This window comes from Rhinatrema bivittatum, chromosome 1 (genome assembly GCF_901001135.1).
Source record: "Rhinatrema bivittatum chromosome 1, aRhiBiv1.1, whole genome shotgun sequence".
In the NCBI taxonomy this organism is placed as follows: Eukaryota; Metazoa; Chordata; class Amphibia; order Gymnophiona; family Rhinatrematidae; genus Rhinatrema; species Rhinatrema bivittatum.
Window position 1 is genome coordinate 4270491 of NC_042615.1, and position 25785 is coordinate 4296275.

A 25785-nucleotide genomic window follows, 5' to 3' on the forward strand; every position below is an offset into this window, starting at 1 on the left:
CAGGCTCGTAAGCCCTCTACCTCGGTTGCTTATGTCAGGGTATGGAAGGTTTTTGACTCCTGGTGTCAGGGTCTGGAAGTGCCGTCGCGGAAGGCTACGGTGTCTCATATTCTGACTTTTTTGCAAGAGGGTCTAAAGAAGGGTTTATCCTATAATTCTCTGCGTGTGCAGGTAGCGGCCTTAGGCTGTTACCGCGGTAAACTTGACGGAGTTTCCATTGCCATGCATCCGGACGTTGCACGATTTTTAAAGGGAGTTAAACATTTGCGACCCCCGGTGCAACCTATCTGTCCTTCTTGGAGTTTAAATTTGGTTCTCCGGGGTCTTTGTACTTCTCCGTTTGAGCCTCTACGAAGGGCTACTCTCAAGGATCTCACTCTCAAAACTGTTTTTCTCGTCGCTATTTGTTCAGCTCGCCGAATCTCGGAACTTCAGGCGTTGTCTTGTAGGGAACCTTTTCTCCGTATTTCTAATTCGGGGGTTTCTCTACGTACCGTTCCTTCGTTTTTGCCTAAGGTAGTTTCCGCCTTTCACGTCAACCAGACGGTAGACCTACCGGCATTTGCGGTGGACGGGGCTGAGGCGTCGCGGCAACCGGAACTTCGCAAGTTGGATGTTCGAAGGACGCTCTTGCGGTACCTGGACGTTACCAACCCCTTTCGGTTGTCTGATCATCTGTTTGTCTTGTGGGGTGGTCCAAAGAAGGGAAATAAAGCTTCAAAAACTACGATCGCACGCTGGTTGAAAGAGGCGATTGTGTCTACTTACATTTCCCAAGGTCGCGCCGTTCCGGAGGGTCTTAAGGCTCATTCTCTGCGCTCCCAGGCGGCGTCGTGGGCAGAGAGTGGGTTTATTTCCTCGCAGGAAATTTGCCGAGCGGCTACTTGGAAGACATTGCACACCTTTGCGAGACATTACCGTTTGGACGTGCGCGCTCCGACGGTGGACTCATTCGGCAGTGGTGTGCTTCGTGCGGGACTGTCAGGGTCCCACCCCGTTTAGGGCAGCTTGGGTACTTCCCAGCAGTCTGGACTGATCCTGGTACGTACAGGGAAAGGAAAATTAGGACTTACCTGATAATTTTCATTCCTGTAGTACCAAGGATCAGTCCAGACGCCCGCCCATTTCAGTGAAGAGTGTAGAGTCCCGCAACTGTTGTTTTTTCGTGTTTTTCGGGTTCCGTTTTTTACGGGCACTTGCTTGTTTTCATGGTTTCCTCGTTTTTTCCACATGTTCATATACGTTTCATCTTTATATTGAGCTAGTCACAGAATTTGCCATTGTTTTCTAATTTCATACTGCTTTGTTATGGATTATACTGGAGGATCGCAGGGGGCGCACCAGGGTATATCAGTGGTGCCTTTTCAGTTTCTCTCTGACTCCATCTGCTGGACGGGAGGCATAACCCAGCAGTCTGGACTGATCCTTGGTACTACAGGAATGAAAATTATCAGGTAAGTCCTAATTTTCCTATCGTCTACAGGGAGCATCTATATTCACAAAATTGGACCTACGCAGAGCGTATAACTTGGTATAGATCCATCCCGATGACATTTGGAAGACTACCTTTAACACCCGGGACGGGCATTATGAATACATGGTGATGCCTTTCGGCCTCTGTAACGCGCCTGCAGTTTTCCAACAAATGATGAACACAATTTTCAGAGATTTGCTGTACACCAAGGTTATGGCCTACCTAGACGATATCCTTGTCTGTTCTAAAGACTTGGCCACACACCGCACTGATGTCCGTTCCGTCCTCCAACGCCTTCGCGAGAGTCACTTGTTTGCAAAATTGGACAAATGCTTGTTCGAGAAGTCCAGCCTGCCTTTCCTTGGATATATTATCTCCCAACAAGGATTTTCTATGGACCCTGCTAAGTTGAAAGGAATCCGGGATTGGCCACAGCCCATGGGTCTTAAAGCCCTCCAGCACTTCCTGGGATTTCTAAATTACTATCACCATTTCATCCCACATTATTCCACTCTAGCTGCTCCTTTGACAGCCCTAACTCGTAAGGGCCAAGATATTCGAAATTGGACTCTGGAAGCCGTCGCAGCCTTCCACCGCCTTAAAGAAGCCTTCCAGGCAGGGTCTTGCCTACATCACCCAGACCCAAACCATCCATTTCAAGTGGAAGTGGACACCTCTGCTATTGGAGCTGGGGTGGTACTAAGTTAATGCACTGCTTCCAGTACTACGGTCCCCTGCTCATTCTACTCCCGTAAATTCTCATCGGCGGAGCAGAACAACAGTGTAGGAGATCGCGAGTTACTTGCCATAAAATTGGCCCTCGAAGAATGGTGCCCGTGGCTAGAGGGTCACAATATAAGTTCATTGTGTTCACCGATCATAAGAACCTGGAACATCTGAGCCATGCCCAGCGTCTCAACACCCGTCAAGCCCAATGGGCTCTGTTCTTTTCCAGGTTCAATTTTGAGCTCCGTTGCCGTCCAGCCGATAAAAACCTCCAGGCAGATGCCCTATCACGCTCTTTCGAGCCTGAAGACACTCCGGAAGAACCCAGCCATATAATAGACCCAGCTTGTATCTGTTTGTCTGCTACTCACCCAGTCCCTGCTGGGAAGACTGTCGTACCCCAATGACTCCAAGAAAGAGTCCTCCGCTGGGCACATGATTCCAAGTTTGCCAGTCACCCAGGATGAGCACAAACCTTGGCACTGCTCCAGCCGTTCTTCTGGTGGCCTACTATGGTCTCTGACGCTAAAGCATACGTCGAATCCTGTAATACTTGTGCACAGCAAAAGCCCGCAGTCGGTCAACCTTGGGGTCTCCTGCAACCACTTCCAGCTCCCGACGAACTGTGGACCCACCTGTCTATGGATTTCATTGTGGATTTGCCTCCATCTAAGGGTCGTACCGTGATATGGGTAACCATAGACCGATTTTCAAAAATGGCCCATTTCATCCCTCTACCGGGCCTACTATCCGCTCCAGAATTGGCATGCCTGTTTTTCCACCACATCTTCAGATTGCATGGCCTACCCAAGGACATTGTCTCTGATAGAGGTCCACAGTTCTTGGCTAGATATTGGCGCGCTCTTTGCCGAAAATTCGGTATTAATATCAGTTTAACAACTGCTTATGGAAAACAACCACGACCTCCGCTGCCCATACCTTTGTCAGTACCTACTTTCCTGTTCCTCGTTGTTCCTGGTTCCTGTCTCTTCGTTCCTACCCTGCTTATGCTTCGGATTGACTACATGGACTTTGACCTCGCTTCGCCTGACTACGCTACTGCCTATCTCCAGACTCAGACCTCCGCTTCGCCCGACTACGCTAATGCCTATCTCCAGACCCAGACCATGCTTTGTTCGACTACGCATTGACTATTTCCGTGATCAGACTTCAGCTTTGCTTGACTATGACATTGACTACCTCCGTGATCAGACCTCAGCTTGGCTTGACTACGCTATTGACTATCTCTGTGATCAGACCTCAGCCTTGCTTGACTACACTCTTGACTATCTTTGTGATCAGACCTCAGCCTTGCTTGCCACTGCCTTTGGATTGCCACCAGCCCTGACTCAAGCCTACCATTGACCGCCTCTTCTGCTTACTCCTTGGACGTGGTTTCTTCAGGCTTCGGCCTACTTTTGCTCGAGCGCCCCCTGTCTGTCTTCGTTCCATTGGCGCCCAAGTTTCCAGGATATTACCTAGTCCGGAGTAAGACTGTACCATCTCTCACCTGCTGTCTCTAGGCTGAACCAATTCCTACTGCAAATCAATACAGAGGCCCACCTTATTCCTGCCAGCCCTGGCACCCAAAGTCTCAACTCGTGGAGAACGAGGGCTGGTATAGGTGAAGCTCCAGCGGCCTCAGCTTGTCAGCCCACTCCACCCGCCAACGGTGGGGACCCGTAGGACCTTACCTACGGGTTGCGTCAACCCCATCTTTTATTTTATTTTATTTAACATTTTTATATACCGGCATTCGTAGGACACATCATGTCGGTTCACAATTAACTGAGAAAGGAAATTACATTGAACAAGGGTGTTTAACTGAGAGAAATTGGATAATAATTGGAAGATAATTGGAAAATAAAGAACAAGGTAAATAGTGAGGTACAAGAGAAAGAGTAAGCAAGCATGAATAACTTAATTGGAACGATATGGATTAGATATGTTGCACATATTTAAAATTACATATGTAAACTTATTTACAAATTGAGGGGGCAGGTGCCTTATATTCAATTATATGCTAGAGGGGAGAGGGGGGAGGGGAGAGGGGGAGGGAGGGAGCGGGGGGGGGGAATATAGATGAGAAAGAGGAGGTAATGTTAAGAGAGGGCTTGATAAGGTAAAAAGGGGGGAGGGGGAGGCTGTAGAGGCTAAGGAGGGGAGAGGGGGGGAGTGGGAGGGGGAGGAGGGAGGGTGGTGTGTGGGGGGAGCATGGGGTGTGCTGGAAAAGATTACCAGGGTGGGAAGGTGGGAAAGGGCTGTATGGAAAATGCAGGTTCCGAAATCTTGGCCCAAGGGTCCACCTCCAACGCAACAGGATCAGGAGGAGCAGTAGGTATTACCTTTTCTGGACTTTGTTTCTGCACAGAAGACTGGTAAACAAGCTGGGCAGTATGGGAGTAGTACAGAAAGCTGTAAATTGGGTGAGGAAATCAGTCGTCTATGGTTTCACAAAGGTTAGACAAACTCTTTGCAAACTTGACTGAGTTCTTTGATCAGATGACAAATTGGTGGGTCAGGAGGAGCAGTAGGTATTACCTTTTCTGGACTTCGTTTCTGCACAGAAGACTTTTTCTTGATATTACTTCCACAGTTTTGCCCGTTACTGAATTCAGACTTCTTGTTGCCAGGTTTGTGTAATGGGACCAAATCCACCCTTCTCCAGTCTCTTGGGAACTTCCTCTACCTGTAAGGGGTATGAGCAGCACATTTTTTAGCTCTTAATATCCTGTGGAATTCACTATTGCTCCTTTGGCCTTATTCACTCTCATTTGTATAAGTAATTTCTCCTCTGTAATTTAGCTTGTAAGAACATAAGAACATGCAATACTAGGTCAGACCAAGGGTCTATCAAGCCCAGCATCCTGTTTCCAACAGTGGCCAATCCAGGCCATAAGAACCTGGCAAGTACCCAAAAACTAAGTCTATTCCATGTTACTGTTGCTAGTAATAGCGGTGGTTTTCTAAGTCAACTTAATTAGTACAGGTAATGGACTTCTCCTCCAAGAACTTATCCAATCCTTTTTTAAACACAGCTATACTAACTGTACTAACCACATCTTCTGGCAACAAATTCCAGAGTTTAATTGTGCGTTGAGTGAAAAAGAACTTTCTCCGATTAGTTTTAAATGTGCCACATGCTAACTTCATGGAGTGCCCCCTGGTCTTTCTACTATCCAAAAGAGTAAATAACCGATTCACATCTACCCGTTCTAGACCTCTCATGATTTTAAACACCTCTATCATATCCCCCCTCAGTCGTCTTTTCTCCAAGCTGAAAAGTCCTAACCTCTTTAGTCTTTCCTCATAGGGGAGCTGTTCCATTCCCTTTATCATTTTGGTTTCCCTTCTCTGTACCTTCTCCATCGCAATTATATCTTTTTTGAGATGTGGCGACCAGAATTGTACACAGTATTCAAGGTGCGGTCTCACCATGGAGCGATACAGAGGCATTATGACATTTTCCGTTTTATTCATCATTCCTTTTCTAATAATTCCCAACATTCTGTTTGCTTTTTTGACTGCCGCAGCACACTGTACCGACGATTTCAATGTGTTATCCACTATGACACCTAGATCTCTTTCTTGGGTTGTAGCACCTAATATGGAACCCAACATTGTGTAATTATAGCATGGGTTATTTTTCCCTATATGCATCACCTTGCACTTATCCACATTAAATTTCATCTGCCATTTCGATGCCCAATTTTCCAGTCTCACAAGGTCTTCCTGCAATTTATCACAATCTGCTGTGATTTAACTACTGTGAACAATTTTGTGTCATCTGCAAATTTGATTATCTCACTCGTCGTATTTCTTTCCAGATCATTTATAAATATATTGAACAGTAAGGGTCCCAATACAGATCCCTGAGGTACTCCACTGTCCACTCCCTTCCACTGAGAAAATTGTCCATTTAATCCTACTTTCTGTTTCCTGTCTTTTACCGTGATGACCTTATCTTCTGTAAGTGCCCCTTTAACCCCTCGATCATCTAACGGTCCAGTTTGACACCCTCACAGACTTTCTGCTTTGGATATATTTTAAAAAGTGTGAGCTGAAGTAGAGAGCAAGGGAGCAAGATTCAATCTTAGATTCCCATGCCAATGTATAGTGAATAAGCAGGGTGTAAAAATGTATACTTTGAACCTGAACAATTGCGCAATTTTTAGACTCGGGGTCCATTGTGAATTCAAGTTAAAGTAAATTTGATTACAGTATGTAAAATGGAAAGTAACATGGAATCCTCTAGTTACTGTAATTTAAACTTTATTTCTATACAAATTCCGCTTAGATCTGGAAATTGCCTTTTTTTTTTTTTACATTAATACTACATAGGGAAAATATTTGCAGTTAAAGTTAAATTTGATATAGATTAATTATTTCTTTGTTAAAGTGGGAATAATTATCTCAATGTTAAACTGTAAATCCTATTGTATTTTGCCTAAAAATTGCCTGTAATTATTGAAAAATTCTATAAATAAATAAATAATAATAAAAAAAGTTTTTACTGTGAGTTTTTGCCTCTACGGCCAATTTCTTTTCAAATTCTCTCTTAGCCTGTCTTATCAATTTCTTACATTTAACTTGCCAACGTTTTGGGCCGAATTTTAAATGCCCTGCGTGTGTAAATCCGGCCAGATTTACGCGCGCAGGGACCTCGCGCGCTGGCGCGCCTATTTTGCATAGGCCGCTGGCGTGCGCACAGCCCCGGGACGCGTGTAAGTCCCGGGGCTTCGTAAAAGGGGCGGGGAGGGGGCGTGTCCAGGGCATGTCTGGGGTCAGGGGGCGGGACCAGGGGCATGGTGCCAGCCCGGGGGCATGGTCAAGGCCTCCGGACCAGCCCCTGGGTTGGGTGATGGCACGCCAGCAGCCCGCTGGTGCGCGCAGATTTACGTCTGCTTTCAGCAGGCATAAATCTGCCAACAAAAGGTAGGGGGGGTTTAGATAGGGCCGGGGGGGTTGGTTAGGGAGGGGAAGGTGCGGGGGGTGGAAAGAAAGTTCCCTCCGAGAGCGGCCTTGGAGGGAACAGGCAGCGTGCGCCGACCCTGGATTTTATAAGATACGCGCGGCTACGCGCGTATCTTATAAAATCCAGCGTACAAAATTATAAAATCTACCCCTTTATGCATTATCCTATTTTCTTCTGTTGGATCCTTCTTCCAATTTTTGAATGAAGATCTTTTGGCTAAAATAGCTTCTTTCACCTCCCCTTTTAACCATGCCGGTAATCGTTTTGCCTTCTTTCCACCTTTCTTAATGTGTGGAATACATCTGGACTGTGCTTCTAGAATGGTATTTTTTAATAATGACCACGCCTCTTGCACACTTTTTACTTTTGTAGCTGCTCCTTTCAGTTTTTTTCTATTTTTCTCATTTTATCAAAGTTTCCCTTTTGAAAGTTTAGCACGAGAGCCTTGGATTTGCACACTGTTCCTCTTCCAGTCATTAAATCAAATTTGATCATATTATGATCACTATTGCCAAGTGGTCCCACCACCGTTACCTCTCTCACCAAGTCCTGTGCTCCACTGAGAATTAGATCTAAAATTGCTCCCTCTCTCGTCGGTTCCTGAACCAATTGCTCCATAAAACTGTCATTTATTCCATCCAGGAACTTTATCTCTCTAGCGTGTCCTGCCTTAGGTCTGTTGCCTTCCTCTTCTTCATGAAATCACAGTTTTTATGTAGCAACCCTTTGCCACTTGGCAGCCTCTCTGATTTTGGGTTGTAGCCATACAGAACGGTCACACCAATTTTGAAAAAATTGCATTGGTTTCTGATCACTGGTGGGCATAAGCCTCGAACTAATGTGATTGCAGGAGTGTTCATAATTATGTACTAGTGTGAATCCAATATTCGAAAACAATCTTTTAAATAAATGTTCTATTGCATATAAAATATTTATTTTATGTGCAAAAATTCAAATCTTCTTCTGTTGTACTAATGTACAAAGATTATGTGGAAAAACTTTAACAATACTAACTTGTCCTGATGCTGTTTCCTGGCTATTATTTAGCTTATAGCAATTTATTTATTTAGAAAATTTATAGACCACCTACCATCATTTCTAGGCAGTTTACAGTTTAACACTCGTAAAATAACATAATCAAACACTGTAAAACAATTTGTAAGCAAGCCGTATGAATAAAATAGAATACATAATATAATCTGTTAAAACCAAAAAAACAGAACAGCAAACATGCAATTAAAAACTATAAAAACAAAAATAAAACACTTATACGCTGCCTACTCAAGGGATAAAAATGCCTGACATTATTCTGATGGCTCTAAAATAATTATCTTCGGCTTCTGCTCTACTCCGTAAGGTTATACACTTGAGTAAAGAGGATGGCCTTAAGCTTTCTGAACCTGAGTAATGAGCTTTCTGTCTTTATGTCAAATTAGAATGCAAATTCCAAAGGGATGGAGCTTGGACACAAAAAGGGCATTCACAGAATTAATCGCTTGGCATCTGATAGACTGTGTGTATGTGGGAGTGTGTGGCTGGGTGAGAGTATGTGTGTGGGGATGTGTATGTGTGTGACTGCCAATGTGTGGGTGTGGATGGAGGGTGGAAGAGACGAAAACAGGTGGAGTAAGAAAAAAGAGACCAAGAAAGGAAACATGGAAAAAAAAAAAGCCTGGGACTAACTGTTTAGAAAAATACGATCAAACAACAAAGGTTAAAAAAAAAATGTTTTGAATTTTTCGTGATTGGCATATGTTATCTTTGGGAATGTGCATTACATATTTGTAATTTGTTCTTCAATATTCCACTGAGTCTGGTTGCTCAGACTTTCCATTTTATTTTGTCTGCATGTTTCTGTTTCTAATTAGTAGCCCCTTATTCTGTATTGGGTAAGGGTCTGGTTCTGCTTGAGTGACTGAGGTGCAGTATTTCTGCTGGCATGCAGTTTTTCTATGGGGGTTTGTTCTGTTAACCCCAGTAGGTGGTGTATTAGTGTTCTAGTAGGGCATGGTATAATATTTGCATTGCTAAGGCTGCTACTGCTGTTTGAGACCTGAGATGTTTGTGTTACTTCTCAAATTGTTTGAGTGTGTGTGTAGAAGAGGAGAACTGAATGAGTGCGCATGTGCATGAGAATCTGGGGAGTGAATGAGAGTGAGTGTGTGTATTTGTGAGAATGAACTTGTATATGTGAGAAAGAGTATGAGAGTGAATATACAAGTGTGTATATTCACTCTCATACTAATATGCACCTAATAGCGCCCTCAACATGCATTTGCATGTTGAGGGCGCTATTAGGTGCTGCGGGTTGGACGCACGTTTTTCGCCCCTTACTGAATAAGGGGTAAGGGAAAATGCGCATCCAAGGGCAGGTTAACAGTGCGCTCCGTTGGAGCGCACTGTACTGTATCGGCCTGCCAGTCCTTAGAGGGAACATTGCTGGGAACAGGGTGGGGCTTGTAGCTGCTGTTTCTTTTGTTTCTGAGATGGGAAGTGATAATCCCCTTTTACAGGTCCTTGGTGAGGCCTCACCTGGAGTACTGTGCTCAGTCCTGGAGACCGTATCTCAAAAGGGATGGAGGCAGGATGGAGGCGGTCCAGAGAAGAGCGACCAAAATGGTGTGGGGTTTGTATCAGAAGACCTATGAGGAGAGGCTGAAGGATATGAATATGTAAACCCTGGAGGAGAAGAGGAACAGAGGAGATAGGATAGAGACCTTCAGATAGCTGAAAAGTTTTGATGATGCACAAACTTCAAACCCTTTCCGTTGGAAAGAAATCAGTAGAACTAGGGGTCACGAAATGAAACTCCAGGGAGGACGACTCAGAGCCAACATTAGGAAATATTTCTCCATGGAGAGGGTGGTGGATGCCTGGAATGCCTTTCTGGAGGAGGTGGTGAAGACAAAAACATTCAAAGGGGCGTGGGAGAAACACCGTGAATCCCTAAAGGCTTCAGAATGGAAATGAAGAAAAGAGAGCATGGGGGTAACTTGCTGGTACCAATAAGCCTTGATACTTTTCATGCAACTGCAATGTTGCTCTCTGCTTTATCAGGAGGGGGAAAAGGGGAATTGCATTCAGGCAGCAACCAATGAGGACTTGTATGGTCTGGAACTGATGTGCAGATATAAGGGGAAATAACCCAGGACTGCTTCTACGGCCAAGTCCATAAGCATAGCACGCGAAGCTGCACGCTGAATTTTCAAAAAGGCTCATCACACAATAAAAATGTTGCTAGCAGTAAATTTTTATGGGTTATCAAAAGGCTTGAGGATAAGTGCACAGAGCAGCTGTTGCAACTCTTAAGAGAAACATGGGCAGATACTACCATAGGAAGCTTGCTGGACAGACTGGATGGGACCATTTTGGTCCTTTTCTGCAGTCATTTGTATGTTAAGTGGGAAGAATTTGATTTTGTTTGTCATGTTTGGGAAATGTGTTTCTGAATATTTCTCTTTTGTACAGTAAAGGATAAAAAGCATTTGTTTTTATTTCTTTGGTGTTATACATCAGACAGTCTGGCTTTTGGGGATTTCCAGTTCAGGTTTTCTCTCCATGTTTCTATTTCTAATTTGTTGTCACTTATTCTGTATTTGATGAGGGGCTGTCTGAGCCAAGCTTTCTGCTAGCTTAGAGAGTTTCGGTGGCAGGGTCTGTAACAGTCTAACTTGTTCTGTTTTCCATTGGGTGTATTATGTCCTAGGACAGTGAGTCTCAACCTTTTACAACTACCCCTATCAGCTCAAAATAGAAAGTAGGTGGACTTAAGATAAGACCTTGCACTAATATTTGTGCATTTACTGATTGCCCTACTGTAAATGTCAGGGCACACCACTGGCTGCGATGACCTCAGACTCCAGCTGTCTCGCTCTGACTGGATGGATGGGGCATTCAGTCTCAGTTCAGACTGCAGGACCGCTGGAGAAGTGGCAAGCAGGCGCGGACAGGAGACAACCGGAAGCCGAGATGGCAGCTCTCAGCCGGTGGGCTTTTTCAGGATATCCACAGTGAGGATGTGCGATAAGTGTATGCGTTAGCGCCGGACCGGGATGTGACAACGTATCGCATACATGCGCATTGTAGCAGTGCCCGACCATGTGAGGTGGCACAGGACAGGGAGGCAGGAGGAGCTGCAGAGCAGGAAGCAGAGGGGACAGCGCTGGGAGCTGAGTCCCTGGGGCTGGCATCTGGCAAGGTATCGCATGCATGTGCATTGTAGACCCCCTGGCTGGGCAGCCCCCTCTAACATCAGTGCCCAGCCCTGTGAGGTAGCACAGGACAGGGAGGCAGGTGGAGCTGCAGAGCAGGAAGCAGCCAGCGCTGGGAGCTGAGTCCCTGGGGCTGGCATCTGGCAAGGTATCGCATGCATGTGCATTGTAAGCCCCCCTCTAACATCAGTGCCCAGCCCTGTGAGGTGGCACAGGACAGGAAGGCAGGTGGAGCTGCAGAGCAGGAAGCAGAAGGGACAGCACTGGGAGCTGAGACCTTGGGGCTGGCATCTGGCAAGGTATCGCATGCATGTGCATTGTAAGCCCCCCTCTAACATCAGTGCCCAGCCCTGTGAGGTAGCACAGGACAGGGAGGCAGGTGGAGCTGCAGAGCAGGAAGCAGCCAGCGCTGGGAGCTGAGTCCCTGGGGCTGGCATCTGGCAAGGTATCGCATGCATGTGCATTGTAAGCCCCCCTCTAACATCAGTGCCCAGCCCTGTGAGGTAGCACAGGACAGGAAGGCAGGTGGAGCTGCAGAGCAGGAAGCAGAAGGGACAGCACTGGGAGCTGAGACCTTGGGGCTGGCATCTGGCAAGGTATCGCATGCATGTGCATTGTAAGCCCCCCTCTAACATCAGTGCCCAGCCCTGTGAGGTAGCACAGGACAGGGAGGCAGGTGGAGCTGCAGAGCAGGAAGCAGAGGGGACAGCGCTGGGAGCTGAGTCCTTGGGGCTGGCATCTGGCAAGGTATCGCATGCATGTGCATTGTAGACCCCCTGGCTGGGCAGCCCCCCTCTAACATCAGTGCCCAGCCCTGTGAGGTAGCACAGGACAGGGAGGCAGGTGGAGCTGCAGAGCAGGAAGCAGAGGGGACAGCGCTGGGAGCTGAGTCCTTGGGGCTGGCATCTGGCAAGGTATCGCATGCATGTGCATTGTAAGCCCCCCTCTAACATCAGTGCCCAGCCTTGTGAGGTGGCACAGGACAGGGAGGCAGGTGGAGCTGCAGAGCAGGAAGCAGAGGGGACAGCACTGGGAGCTGAGACCTTGGGGCTGGCATCTGGCAAGGTATCGCATGCATGTGCATTGTAAGCCCCCCTCTAACATCAGTGCCCACTGCCCAGCCCTGTGAGGTAGCACAGGACAGGGAGGCAGGTGGAGCTGCAGAGCAGGAAGCAGCCAGCGCTGGGAGCTGAGTCCCTGGGGCTGGCATCTGGCAAGGTATCGCATGCATGTGCATTGTAAGCCCCCCTCTAACATCAGTGCCCAGCCCTGTGAGGTGGCACAGGGCAGGGAGGCAGGTGGAGCTGCAGAGCAGGAAGCAGCCAGCGCTGGGAGCTGAGTCCTTGGGGCTGGCATCTGGCAAGGTATCGCATGCATGTGCATTGTAAGCCCCCCTCTAACATCAGTGCCCAGCCCTGTGAGGTAGCACAGGACAGGGAGGCAGGTGGAGCTGCAGAGCAGGAAGCAGCGCGGACAGCGCTGGGAGCTGGGCTTGCCCTCTGAGCGGAAGAGAAGGGCAGTCCTGAGCCGGGCGCCGCCCGCCCCCTCCTTGGATTGCAGGGCAGCAGAGAGTCCGAGCTGCAGCATGCGCTGCCCCCTGCCTGCCCCGCTCCTGCTCCTCTGCCTGCTCCGGCCCGGCCCGGCCCACGGCTGTGCCAGCCGCTCCCTGAACGTCACCCAGACCGGCGCCGAGTGCCTGAACTGGCTGCAGCTGCCCGCCGGGTGGCCCCGGGGGCCGGGGGACCACAACCTCTGCAGGAACCCTGACGGCAGGAGCCGAGCCTGGTGCTTCTACCGGGACAACCGCGGCCAGCTAGCCCGGGGCTACTGCAGCTGCGGGGGCCACAGAGAGCCAGGTAAGGCGGCGGTGCCCTCTGCTCGCTCCACTTTACTACTGGACTTTCCCACCACAACCCCCGTCTATCCTCCAGCTCCTGGGAGCCCCCGCCTGCTACTCCTAACCCCTCCTGTCCTCCAGCTGCAGGTCCCTGCCTGCTTTCCCTAACTCCCTCCTGTGCTTCAGAGTCCCTTCCTGCTACCCCAAATTCCCTCCTTCATCCAGCTCCCTGCCTGCTACCCCTAACTCCCTCTTATCCTCCAGCTCCTGTGAGTCCCTGCCTGCTACCCCTAACTCCCTCCTGTACTACAGCTCCTGATCCCTGCCTGGTATCCCTAACCCCTCCTGTCCTCCAGGTGCAGGTCCTGCCTGCTACCCTTAACTCCCTCCTGTCCTCCAGTTCTTGAGTGCCTGCCTGCTAACCCCTATCCCTCCGTACTCACAGTCTCTTGATCACTGCCATGCTACCACCTATCTCCCTCCTGGCCTCCATTGTACTTCCAAAGCTCTTGATCCTCTGCCTGCTACCCCTAACTCCCTCTGTCCTCCAGTTCCTGTGGTCCCGGCCTGCTATACCCTATGTTCCCTCCTGTAGACTCCAGCTATCTTGATCCTGCCTGCTACCCGCTAACTCCCTCCTGTCCTCGCAGCTCCTGCATCCTGCCTGCTAACCCCTATTCTCCCTCCTGTCCTCCAGCTCCTGATCCCTGCCCTGCTACCCCTATGTCCCTCCTGTCCTCCAGTTCTTGAGTGCCTGCCTGCTACCCTAGGCTACCCCTAACTCCCTCCTGTTCCTCCAGCTCTCCTGGCGTCCTGCTCCTGCTAACCCTTCTCCCTCCTGTCCTCCAGCTCCTGCGTCCTGCCTGCTACCCCTAACTAAACTCCCTCCTGTACTACAGCTCCTGATCCCTGCCTGCTACCCCTATCTCCCTCCTGTCCTCCAGCTCCTGAATCCCTGGCCTGCTACACCCTATGTCCCTCCTGTCCTCCAGTTCTTGAGTGCCTGCCTGCCTACCCCTAACTCCCTCCTGTCCTCCAGCTCCTGCGTCCCTGCCTGCTACCCTATCTCCCTCCTGTCTCCAGCTCCTGCGTCCCTGCCTGCTACCCCTATCTCCCTCCTGTCCTCCAGCTCCTGATCCCTGCCTGCTACCCCTATGTCCCTCCTGTCCTCCAGTTCTGAGTGCCTGCCTGCTACCCCTATCTTCCCCATCCTGTCCTCCAAGCTCCTGATCCCCTGCCTGCTACCCCTATCTCCTACTGTCCTCCCGTCTTGAATGCCTGCTACCCCTAACTCCCTCCTGTCATCCAGCTCCTGATCCCTGCCTGCTACCCCTACTCCCTCCTGTCCTCCAGCTTCCTGTGAGGTCCCTGCCTGCTACCCCTAACTCCCTCCTGTCCTCCAGTTCTTGAGTGCCTGCCTGCTACCCCTATCTCCCTCCTGTCCTCCAGTTCTTGAGTGCCTGCCTGCTACCCCTAACTCCCTCCTATCCTCCAGTTGAGGAGTATCTGCCTGCTCCCTCCTCACATTGTGATCCCTTTGTCCTCCTCATGGCTGTACCTTCATTTGGGTCATTATGTTTCCATCCTATTGAAACTACAGGCTGGATTCAGGTGTCCCCAGTCTGCTGAAGAGGGTTGCAGAGGGTCTGATTCCTTCCGTTTGATCTTGGGCAGACATTTTTCTTAGAATCAGCTGAAGGTGCAACCCCAAAAAACATTGGTCTCAAGTGATAACCACGTTAAGGAACACTAGAAATGCTGGGGATTCATATTCAGTCACTGGGTAGTAAAATTAGCCAGATAAACATATCTGGCTAAATTTTTAGGTGATTCAATAGTGCAGCCACAAAGGTTCTGATGAAGATCTCCTCAGTTCTCTGTGCTGTATTCATGCTTTATGTGTATCAGTGTGACGCCTGCATGGGGCTCTGATGAAGATCTGCTCTTCAGCTGTCTGTGCTGTATTCATGCTTTATGTGTATCAGTGGGACGCCGGCATGGGGCTCTGATGAAGATCTGCTCTTCAGCTGTCTGTGCTGTATTCATGCTTTACGTGTATCAATGTGATGCCTGCATGGGGCTCTGATGAAGGTCTGCTCTTCAGCTGTCTGTGCTGTATTCATGCTTTATGTGTATCAGTGTGACCCCTGTACAGGGCTCTGATGAAGATCTGCTCTTCAGCTGTCTGTGCTGTATTCATGCTTTATGTGTATCAGTGTGATGCCTGCATGGGGCTCCGGTGAAGATCTGCTCTTCAGCTGTCTGTGCTGTATTCATGCTTTATGTGTATCAGTGTGATGCCTGCATGGGGCTCTCATGAAGATCTGCTCTTCAGCTGTCTGTGCTGTATTCATGCTTATGTGTATCAGTGTGACTCCTGCATGGGGCTCTGATGAAGATCTGCTCTTCAGCTGTCTGTGCTGTATTCATGCTTTATGTGTATCAGTGTGATGCCTGCATGGGGATCTGATGAAGATCTGCTCTTCAGCTGTCTGTGCTGTATTCATGATTTACGTGTATCAGTGTGATGCCTGCATGGGGCTCTGATGAAGATCTGCACTTCAGCTGTCTGTGCTGTATTCATGCTTTACGTGTATCAGTGTGACGCCTGCATGGGGCTCTGATGAAGATCTGCTCTTCAGCTGTCTGTGCTGTATTCATAGCTTTATGTGTATCAGTGTGACGCCCGCATGGAGCTCTGATGAAGATCTGCTCTTCAGCTGTCTGTGCTGTATTCATGCTTTATGTGTGTCAGTGTGATGTCCGCGTGGGACTCTGATGAAGATCTGCTCTTCAGCTGTCTGTGCTGTATTCATGCTTTATGTGTATCAGTGTGATGTCCGCGTGGGACTCTGATGAAGATCTGCACTTCAGCTGTCTGTGCTGTATTCATGCTTTATGTGTGTCAGTGTGATGCCTGCATGGGGCTCTGATGAAGATCTGCTCTTCAGCTGTCTGTGCTGTATTCATGCTTTATGTGTATCAGTGTGATGCCTGCATGGGGCTCTGATGAAGATCTGCTCTTCAGCTGTCTGTGCTGTATTCATGCTTTATGTGTGTCAGTGTGATGTCCGCGTGGGACTCTGATGAAGATCTGCTCTTCAGCTGTCTGTGCTGTATTCATGATTTACGTGTATCAGTGTGATGCCTGCATGGGGCTCTGATGAGGATCTGCTCTTCAGCTGTCTGTGCTGTATTCATGATTTATATGTATCAGTGTGATGCCTGCATGGGGCTCTGATGAAGATCTGCTCTTCAGCTGTCTGTGCTGTATTCATGCTTTATGTGTGTCAGTGTGATGTCTGCGTGGGGCTCTGATGATACCGTGAAGCAGTGTCCTGATGTACTTAGATGTATAATCGAGACCATTAAGTACAGACAAGCTTTCAAGCACTTTAAGCACTAATCACCTTTAAACTAATCACCTTTAAACTACCCCTATTTAGCCACTCCCTATATTTATCCACGTTATTTTGTCGAGTTACTGTTGTCTATGTAATATTTATTGATGTTCCTATGTTCAGAAACTCTGTTTATTGTAACGCCTTAACCGCGACAGTTTTGTTCTTTGGAAACCGACCTGATTTGATACTTGTATTGAGAAGGTCGGTATATAAAAATCCTAAATAAATAAATAAATAATGTGAAATACCTTTATTTTGTAAACTGTCTCTGTTTTATTACTTTTGTAACACTGAAACTTAGACATGACGGCAGAAAAGCACCACATGGCCCATCCAGTCTTCCAGGCAAGCTTACGCCAGTATCTGCTGCGCCGTGCAGGTCACCCCCAAGCTTATCAGTTTCTCAGACTGACAAAGTCAGGGCCCTCACTGCTTCCTGTCTGAGTCCCCTTCCCCGTCACCTCCTGCCATTGAAGCCCAGAGCAATGTTGCAGTTGCATCAAACGTTTCAGGCTTATTGGTGAAGGTCACCCCCATGCTTCTGTCTTTCCCCTCACCATAGCAGTCTGGGGATTTATTATATTCTTATAGCACCAGGAGGGGGCCTAATACTGGGCCTTCCTTCAGGAGCTCCCTCTTTTTACTTTATAAGAAACTCCAGTGCACACATTGGAGCAAGAGAAGAGAAACGTTAAGTCCATGGTATGGGAGGAAAGAAATTCTTCCAGAAGGGGGTGGGTGCAGAGAATTCAATGAATTAACCTCAAGCAGCACACGAGGCAGTGAGAGGGGCTCCTGCAGTGAGAGGTCCAGGCCCAGCTTGTCTCTGCACAGGATCGTGAGAGGCTTACTGTACACCAGCCAGTTTAACAATACATCTACAGGGTAAACCTAGCCAAGGAAAACCTTCTCTCCTCCTGGCTGCGGCCCCGTGCAATGAAGCAGCTCCGTCTGGGGCCTCTAGCATGCTTTACTGCCTCTGACCAGCAGGTGGTGCTAGATCACAGGGCCTGCTCCCAGCCTGAGAGGCAGGATCCAGTGCAGAGCTCCTGCCTCACAACATGCAGGGTATTAGGGCACCCAGTGATGGACCGAGACCATGCAAAGGATGCAACCCAGGTGCCAGCGCTCATTTCTCTCCATTGCAGGCCGCTCTCCTGTAGGAGTAGTCACTCTTGTCTTTGGGTCATGACTTGTGCTCTTGCTTTTCCTGAGTTGCTCTGTCAGGGGGGGTGAGGGTGGCAGATTCTACATTGTACCTTGAAGAGGAATATGTAAATCCTGGAGGAGAGGAGGAGCAAGGGTGATATGATACAGACCTTCAGATAAATGCCCTTCCGGAGGAAGTGGTGAAGACTAAAATTGTGAAAGATTTCAAAGGGGCACGGGATAAACACTGTAGCTCCCTAAAAGGCTGGAGGATGTGAATAAATAAAAAAGCTTGGGGGTAACCTGCATGGAGCGGCAGTTACTACCTGGGAAGTTTGCTGAGTGACTAGATGGAGCATTTTGGTCTTTTTCTGCCGTCATTACTGTGTAGGTGGTGATGCCTGCTTGACAGCCGCTTGCACATCTCAGCTGCTGCTCCTGCTTGTGACACTGCTCAGCTCTCTTACAGGCGAATTGTCAAAGGATCAAAGCACGTAACATAATATTGTAGCAATTTTCAAAAGCCATTTACTCCAATAAAGTGCACCTACACAAGTAAATGCTACGGTTAAGTGAGTGGCATATATTACAGCAATTTTCAAAAGCCCACTTAATGGATGCAGTGCATTTAAAACCCAGTTTTCCTGCTGTAACTGCTTTTGAAAGTGAGTCCCTTCCTGTGCCATGCTGATAAGAGCTTTCCCTCCTCCCTTGCAGGATCCGTGCGCTTGCAGGAGGGCCGTGACGCTGGAGAAGGTGTGGTGGAAGTGTACTGGGATGGAGCCTGGGGAGCCATCTGCGGCAGTGAGTGGGATGACCAGGATGCATCGGTCGTGTGTCGGCAGCTGCAGCGTGGGTAGGGTCTACTCAGCCATGCGGGACACGAGCTGGAGGCTGTGATACCAAGAATTCAGAATAATATGATAACATCTGGAGCATCATCAGTGTCTGCTCCAGGACACGTCGCACAGTCCATGGCCCAAAGGCCTGGAGTCTTACAACTGAGCAGAGGGAAGTTAGGCGACTAATTAAAGGTCATACAAGGAGTTGTGCAGATAGGATTAGAATCTGGGTCTTCACATTTCACATGTTCTATAGATGATTTTGCCATCTTTAAGTATTGAAGTACAATAAAAGACATTTTTGGATTGAATAATTGAGAGCAGGCATTTCCTCAGCCCCAGTTTTTTTAGTTTTGAATGGATGCATCTCCTCGCTCTCTCTTTTCCTTGCGTGGTCAATCACAGCAGACGTTCATTGAGTCTCTGACAGTGGCCACATTACCCAGCAGGTTGCACAGAGTAGATCCGTTCCTTGTTCCCTCCCAGGGATAAGTGCTGGCTTTCCCAAATCCACCTGGCTAATATTTGTTTACGGACTTTTCCTCCAGGATCGTGTCCAACCCCTTTTACTAGATGCCTTGACCATGTCATCTGGCAGCAAATTTCACAGCTTGGCTGTTGAGTTAGACCCATAACAGCACAGTAGAAAGATACAAATGGGGTGGATGGAGTGAATCAAGCGATTTTATGTTTCTATAAATAAGACTTTGACTCTTTAGTCCTCTGCATTTAAAAGTTTATGCAGAATATCCGGAAAATTGTAACGTATATTTTCTTAATAATAGGTTCCCCAAGTCCAACAAATTTCTGTTTGGTTAGGGATGAAGTGGCTAGAACGGGGAGCTCTGCCAGCCTGCAGCTATGTCTCCGGTTTAGGTTAATGCAGTCCCAGAATTCATTAAAATGGGAACCAGGAATCCAGACCGGATGAGACTCTCCTGATGCAGTTAGGTTGACGGTCTTAGAAGATCCTTCCCTGGTGGTCCACGTTATAGGTTGTAATCAGAACATCAGCCAATCAGCTTATTTCTGCTTAAAGGCTGATCCCATAAATTCCTGATGTCGTCTCTTAGATGGTCGGAACGTGCTGAGGTTCTCAAATCAAACTAAGGGTGGTGAACCTCGCACAGAGCCTTGAACGGGCCAGAAATCAAGCAGAGGGGAAAGGTAAACTGGGCCAAGTTCAGACACTCGGGCCTGGGAAATCTGCGCCCACGCTGCAGACGTTTAAAGCTTGCATCGAAAACTGCACGTCTGTGTTCTTTCAGGGCGCAAAAAAGCACAGCGAGCAATTAAGATCGCTTTTGGATCCTGTAACGGGACAAGGCTCCAAGATGAATCTCTTGTCTTACAGAGTTACCCTGCAGGGCTTTGACCTTCCCAGCTAGCGCAGTGTAAATCTCCCGCGGGCTGTGTTACCCACAGGAGACGAGCCCGGTGCTAGCACTCGCAGGCCGAAGCAATACCCTGCGCTGCTGCCAGCGCACGGCTCAACACGCGCCCATAACCCCCGACGCAAAACAGGGGTTAGCGCATCCAAAACGTGCGTCCAATCGAGCGCGTACCCAACAGCGCTCATCACATGTAAAGTCACGTCCATGAGGCTATTAGCTATTACCCCGATGCAAAAAACCCCCCAAAAAACATGAGCCCGACGCGCACATTCTTACTCTAAAAAATTAATGAGTGCCCCGGAGCGGGCGTTAATTCTTCAGAGCCCCAAACGTTTACAGAAAAGCAGCAAATACTGCCTTTCTGTAGTTCCTCTGACTTAATATCCAAAAAAAGTAGAACCAGCAAAAAACAAAAACAAAAAAAGATGCGTCAGCGGTCAGGCTAGGGAAAGGGACGCTTAAATAACGCGTGCCCGTTTCTCTGACCCGCTGACGGCACCTTTCCTGGGCGCCCGCTGCCGAGGAGACGCTGGGGTCACTAAACTTTCCCCAGCGCCTCCTTTTTAAATATTAAGTCAGACGCCCGGGAGAGGTGAAGCGGCGCAGTTAAGAGAGCGGGCGCCCAACGATGAGCGTGGGTTTAACGCGTGACGATATTGCATCGGCCTGTCAGTGTACACGGAGACCCCCCCTTCTCACCGGGAAGTTAACCAAGGGCCACAGGGGCCCTGAGCGCTGAGGGACGCGACGCTTCCTAGCCATGATCGCTGCTTGGTGTGTGGAGGTTTGTAAGGAGCGAGCTTGGTGTTACAGCTCGGCACAGTAAACCGAGCTCCCGTTTGTGTCTTCGCAGGGAGACGGGCACGGCGAGGCAGGCGCCGCTCTCCGCCTTGGGCCTGGCCCCCGCGCACTGGGGCAGTCTCCGGTGCCGGGGCGACGAGGGGAACCTGCTGCGGTGTGAGAAGACGCTCCTGCTCGGGTCGTCGTGTCCCCGCAACACGGCGGCCGCCGTAAGCTGCGGCAAAGCCCACGGTAAGTGCGCCACGCCTTCAGCAAACCGGCCCAGCCAGGGAGGAGGCCGAGAGCTCATCTCACCCCTCTCCCGGGGGGGCCCTGCGACACAAAATGGCAGAAACCCTTCAGTAAAAATCCCCTTGTGCTACGCCGAGGTTTCTGCATCCAGAAGAAGAGGCAGACTTATCCCTGTCCGAGGGGAAAGGGTCAACATGAGGCCCGTTTCCTTCCCTGATTAGCGTATTCTGCACCGAGCAGCGGGGCCGGCCCCAGGGCTGAGGATAGTACAGAGGGGAAGGGACTGTGCTCACCGGCTAAGGGGGCTTCTGGTGTTGGATTGAGGGACTGTGACTATGGGGCTCCAGACGTAGCCCTGGTGCTCGGCCCCCTGGCCCAGGACCATCCCTGCAAAGCCCGGGCTGAATGATATGAAATAGGGAAAACTCCCCGGGCCGATGTTAGTGAAGGCCCAGCCCAGGCCAGCAGGAGGAAACTGCCGAGTGCAAACCAAAGGAATCCCTGCGACTTTATTTCAAACCTTCCCATACTGCCCTCCGAGGCTTACGACCACCCAAAGCAGTGGTTACCAGTCCTGTCCTGGGGACCCCCCAGCCAGTCAGGCTTTCAGGATATCCAGAATGAATATGCATGAGAGAGATCTGCATGCACTGCCTCCCTGGTATGCAGACGTATCTCACATATACTCACTGTGGGTCTTCTGAAAACCAGACCAGGAGTTAGCCACCCCTGTCCTACACAATAAGCACTAAAATAATGTAAAACATTTCTACCTTCCTTGTCTTTCTGCTGTGCCAGACCAGAACACTGGGGTTCATCCCACTTCCAGCATTTCAGTGCATCACTAAGAACATAAGAACATAAGAAAATGCCATACTAGGTCAGACCAAAGGTCCATCAAGCCCAGCATCCTGTTTCCAACAGTGGCCAATCCAGGCCATAAGAACCTGGCAAGTACCCAAAAACTAAGTCTATTCCATGTAACCATTGCTAATGGCAGTGGCTATTCTCTAAGTGAACTTAATAGCAGGTAATGGACTTCTCCTCCAAGAACTTATCCAATCCTTTTTTTAAACACAGCTATACTAACTGCACGAACCACATTCTCTGGCAACAAATTCCAGAGTTTAATTGTGCGTTGAGTAAAAAAGAACTTTCTCCGATTAGTTTTAAATGTGCCCCATGCTAACTTCATGGAGTGCCCCCTAGTCCTTCTATTATCCGAAAGAGTAAATAACTGATTCACATCTACCCGTTCTAGACCTCTCATGATTTTAAACACCTCTATCATATCCCCCCTCAGCCGTCTCTTCTCCAAGCTGAAAGTCCTAACCTCTTTAGTCTTTCCTCATAGGGGAGTTGTTCCATTCCCCTTATCATTTTGGTAGCCCTTCTCTGTACCTTCTCCATCGCAATTATATCTTTTTTGAGATGCGGCGACCAGAATTGTACACAGTATTCAAGGTGCGGTCTCACCATGGAGCGATACAGAGGCATTATGACATTTTCTGTTCTATTAACCATTCCCTTCCTAATAATTCCCAACATTCTGTTTGCTTTTTTGACTGCCGCAGCACACTGCACCGACGATTTCAATGTGTTATCCACTATGACGCCTAGATCTCTTTCTTGGGTTGTAGCACCTAATATGGAACCCAACATTGTGTAATTATAGCATGGGTTATTTTTCCCTATATGCATCACCTTGCACTTATCCACATTAAATTTCATCTGCCATTTGGATGCCCAATTTTCCAGTCTCACAAGGTCTTCCTGCAATTTATCACAATCTGCTTGTGATTTAACTACTCTGAACAATTTTGTGTCATCTGCAAATTTGATTATCTCACTTGTCGTATTTCTTTCCAGATCATTTATAATTATATTGAAAAGTAAGGGTCCCAATACAGATCCCTGAGGCACTCCACTGTCCACTCCCTTCCACTGAGAAAATTTCCTACCCTGACTGTGCAGCCCTAATATCCCAGTGTACTCTGCCCCCAGCTGGTGGAGCAAGGAATTTCTCTGTGCATTAAATCTGGTAATACTGAGATTTCAGAGGGAAGACTAAAGCACTTGGGCCATGCTCCGGCCTAAAGGTCTGTGAAGCGAGCCCTGTGTCACCTCTTGCAGGTGCCTTCCTCACAGCCTGGCTGAACACATTTCAAAGAGCCACCTTCAGGGGAGCTCTCCTCAGTCTACTTCTCTACTCACATTGAGAGAGCTTATCTGGTCAATCCTCTGTTTTATTCCCACTGCGTTCACGCAGAAAAGAAAAATAAAACGCTGCTACAGACAGCGATGGTCACATCTCTAAAAAGGTTGGCCTGATTCAAATCCAACTATTCCGCTGAATATATTATATTCTGAAATGTGCATCCAAAAGTGGCTTTTAGCCAAATCAAGTTATTTGTCGACTTGACGCGATAGCTGAAAAGAAACTGCCGCTGTGAATCTTGCTCCATCTGCACACCCAGCGAGAAAGAGAAAATGATATCAAAACAGAGGGTCTTCATCAGGCAGTGCAAGTTTAAAAGCAGAATATTCCAGGCTGCAAAGAGGGCTCAAGTTTGGCAGTTTGAATGCTGCTCAAACCCGACCATAAGCAGCGCAGACCTTTGTAAAGGGCCTTAGAAATCCCTCCCTCGAACTGCCAGGTCCAAACTCCAGAAGAGCAATTACAAGTGACTCACTTTGTGCCAGGGCGAGTCCCCTTTTCGCCTCACTTTGTAAAGATCCTTTTTATGCTTTCCAAAGACAAACAGCGCCTCAGGGAGAGCGTCATTTAATCACACACAGGCCAGGGCAATAACGCGCTCGCATTCACCACTCAATACGAGCGACCGTGTTATACACACACAATATACACGGCCCGGAGCCTGCATATATTAGGCAAACAGCGCCTCAGGAAGAGCGTCCTTTAACCACACACAGGCCAGTGCAATAACGCGCTCACATTCACCACTCAATACGAGCGACCGTGTTATACACACACAATATACACGGCCCGGAGCCTGCATATATTAGGCAAACAGCGTCTCAGGAAGAGCGTCCTTTAACCACACACAGGGCAGTGGAATAACGCGCTCACATTCACCACTCAATACGAGCGACCGTGTTATACACACACAATATACACGGCCCGGAGCGTGCATATATTAGGCAAACAGCGTCTCAGGAAGAGGGTCCTTTAACCACACACAGGCCAGGTGCAATAACGCACTCCACATTCACCACTCAATACGAGCGTCCGTGTTATACACACACAATATACATGGCCTGGAGCGTGCATATATTAGGCAAACAGCGTCTCAGGAAGAGCGTCCTTTAACCACACACAGGCCAGTGTAATAACGCACTCACATTCACCACTCAATACGAGCGTCCGTAGTATACACACACAATATACACGGCCCGGAGCCTGCATATATTAGGCAAACAGCGTCTCAGGAAGAGGGTCCTTTAACCACACAGAGGCCAGTGCAATAACGCGCTCACATTCACCACTCAATACGAGCGTCCGTAGTATACACACACAATATACACGGCCCGGAGCCTGCATATATTAGGCAAACAGCGTCTCAGGAAGAGTGTCCTTTATACACACACAGGCCAGTGCAATAACGCACTCACATTCACCACTCAATACGAGCGTCCGTAGTATACACACACAATATACACGGCCTGAGCGTGCATATATTAGGCAAACAGTGCCTCAGGAAGAGCGTCCTTTAACCACACACAGGGCAGTGCAATAACGCACTCACATTCACCACTCAGTACGAGCGTCCGTGTTATACACACACAATATACACGGCCTGGAGCCTGCATATATTAGGCAAACAGCGCCTCAGGAAGAGCGTCCTTTAAGCACACACAGGCCAGTGCAATAACGCACTCACATTCACCACTCAATACGAGCGTCCGTGTTATACACACACAATATACACGGCCCGGAGCGTGCTATATTATGCCTGTATAATCCTCTTGCAGTTTCTTTTCCCCTTTCATTTTGTCACGGTAAGGTAAGGCTTCCTGTGGTTCCTCTGACTTGGTATCGTCCACGATAGTAAGAAGGAGGCAGGAAAGAAGCAGGAATTTTAGTTTTTTTCTGAGCCCATGACGCGTGGTAAGCTTTAATGCCAGCTCCGGGCTGCTGTTACATTTTCCGCATTAACAAGGGCGCGTTGGGTGATAGCGAACAGCCTGGTCTCTGTGGAATAATTTAGATGTGATGAGCGCTGTTAGCTACGCGGTGGTTTGGATTGAGCTGATCGCGTTCAGGGGTTATGGACTCCGCCTCCACCCCCTGGTTAAGCTGTGCGCTGGGCTGGGCGCACTCTACTGCAGCAGGAATCGGGGGCAGTGTCCTTTCTTACAGGCCTGACTTCCAAAGACGAGGGCACTGGGGCCGGCGATTTCTACGCTTAATACAACCCTGGCACTGTCAGAGAATAAAGCTGAAGAGGCTCCAGCTTAGGATCCCATAATTCAGGACTCACGAAAGCCTTCGCGTCCTTTCCCCCTGCATTCAGAAGCTGAGAGGCTGGGAATGATAGTTTTATCAATGCAAGCCTTTCTGTAAACCTCCTGCAGCCGTGAATTGCGGGCACATAAGTTGTCTAAATATAATAAATACATAAATCAGGTTTGGAGGGCATTACATTTTCTCCTAAAGGACATCCAGCGCACTGTTTTCCAAATCTCAAGATCTCAAGGCTGGAGGCATTGGTCTCACCTG

The 25785-nt window shown here is 48.6% G+C and overlaps 1 protein-coding gene across 1 annotated transcript in view; it reads left to right on the forward strand.

The window, feature by feature from the left end:
• The first annotated feature begins 12115 nt into the window (after positions 1-12115).
• Positions 12116-25785, forward strand: part of LOC115082116 (neurotrypsin-like) — a 67181-nt gene continuing 53511 nt past the window's right edge. Inside the window, exons 1-3 of the mRNA XM_029586382.1 lie at positions 12116-13242; positions 18494-18632; positions 20866-21044. Coding sequence (XP_029442242.1) covers positions 12972-13242; positions 18494-18632; positions 20866-21044 — 589 coding nt within the window. The 5' untranslated portion in view covers positions 12116-12971. The remainder of the gene's footprint in view (positions 13243-18493; positions 18633-20865; positions 21045-25785) is intronic.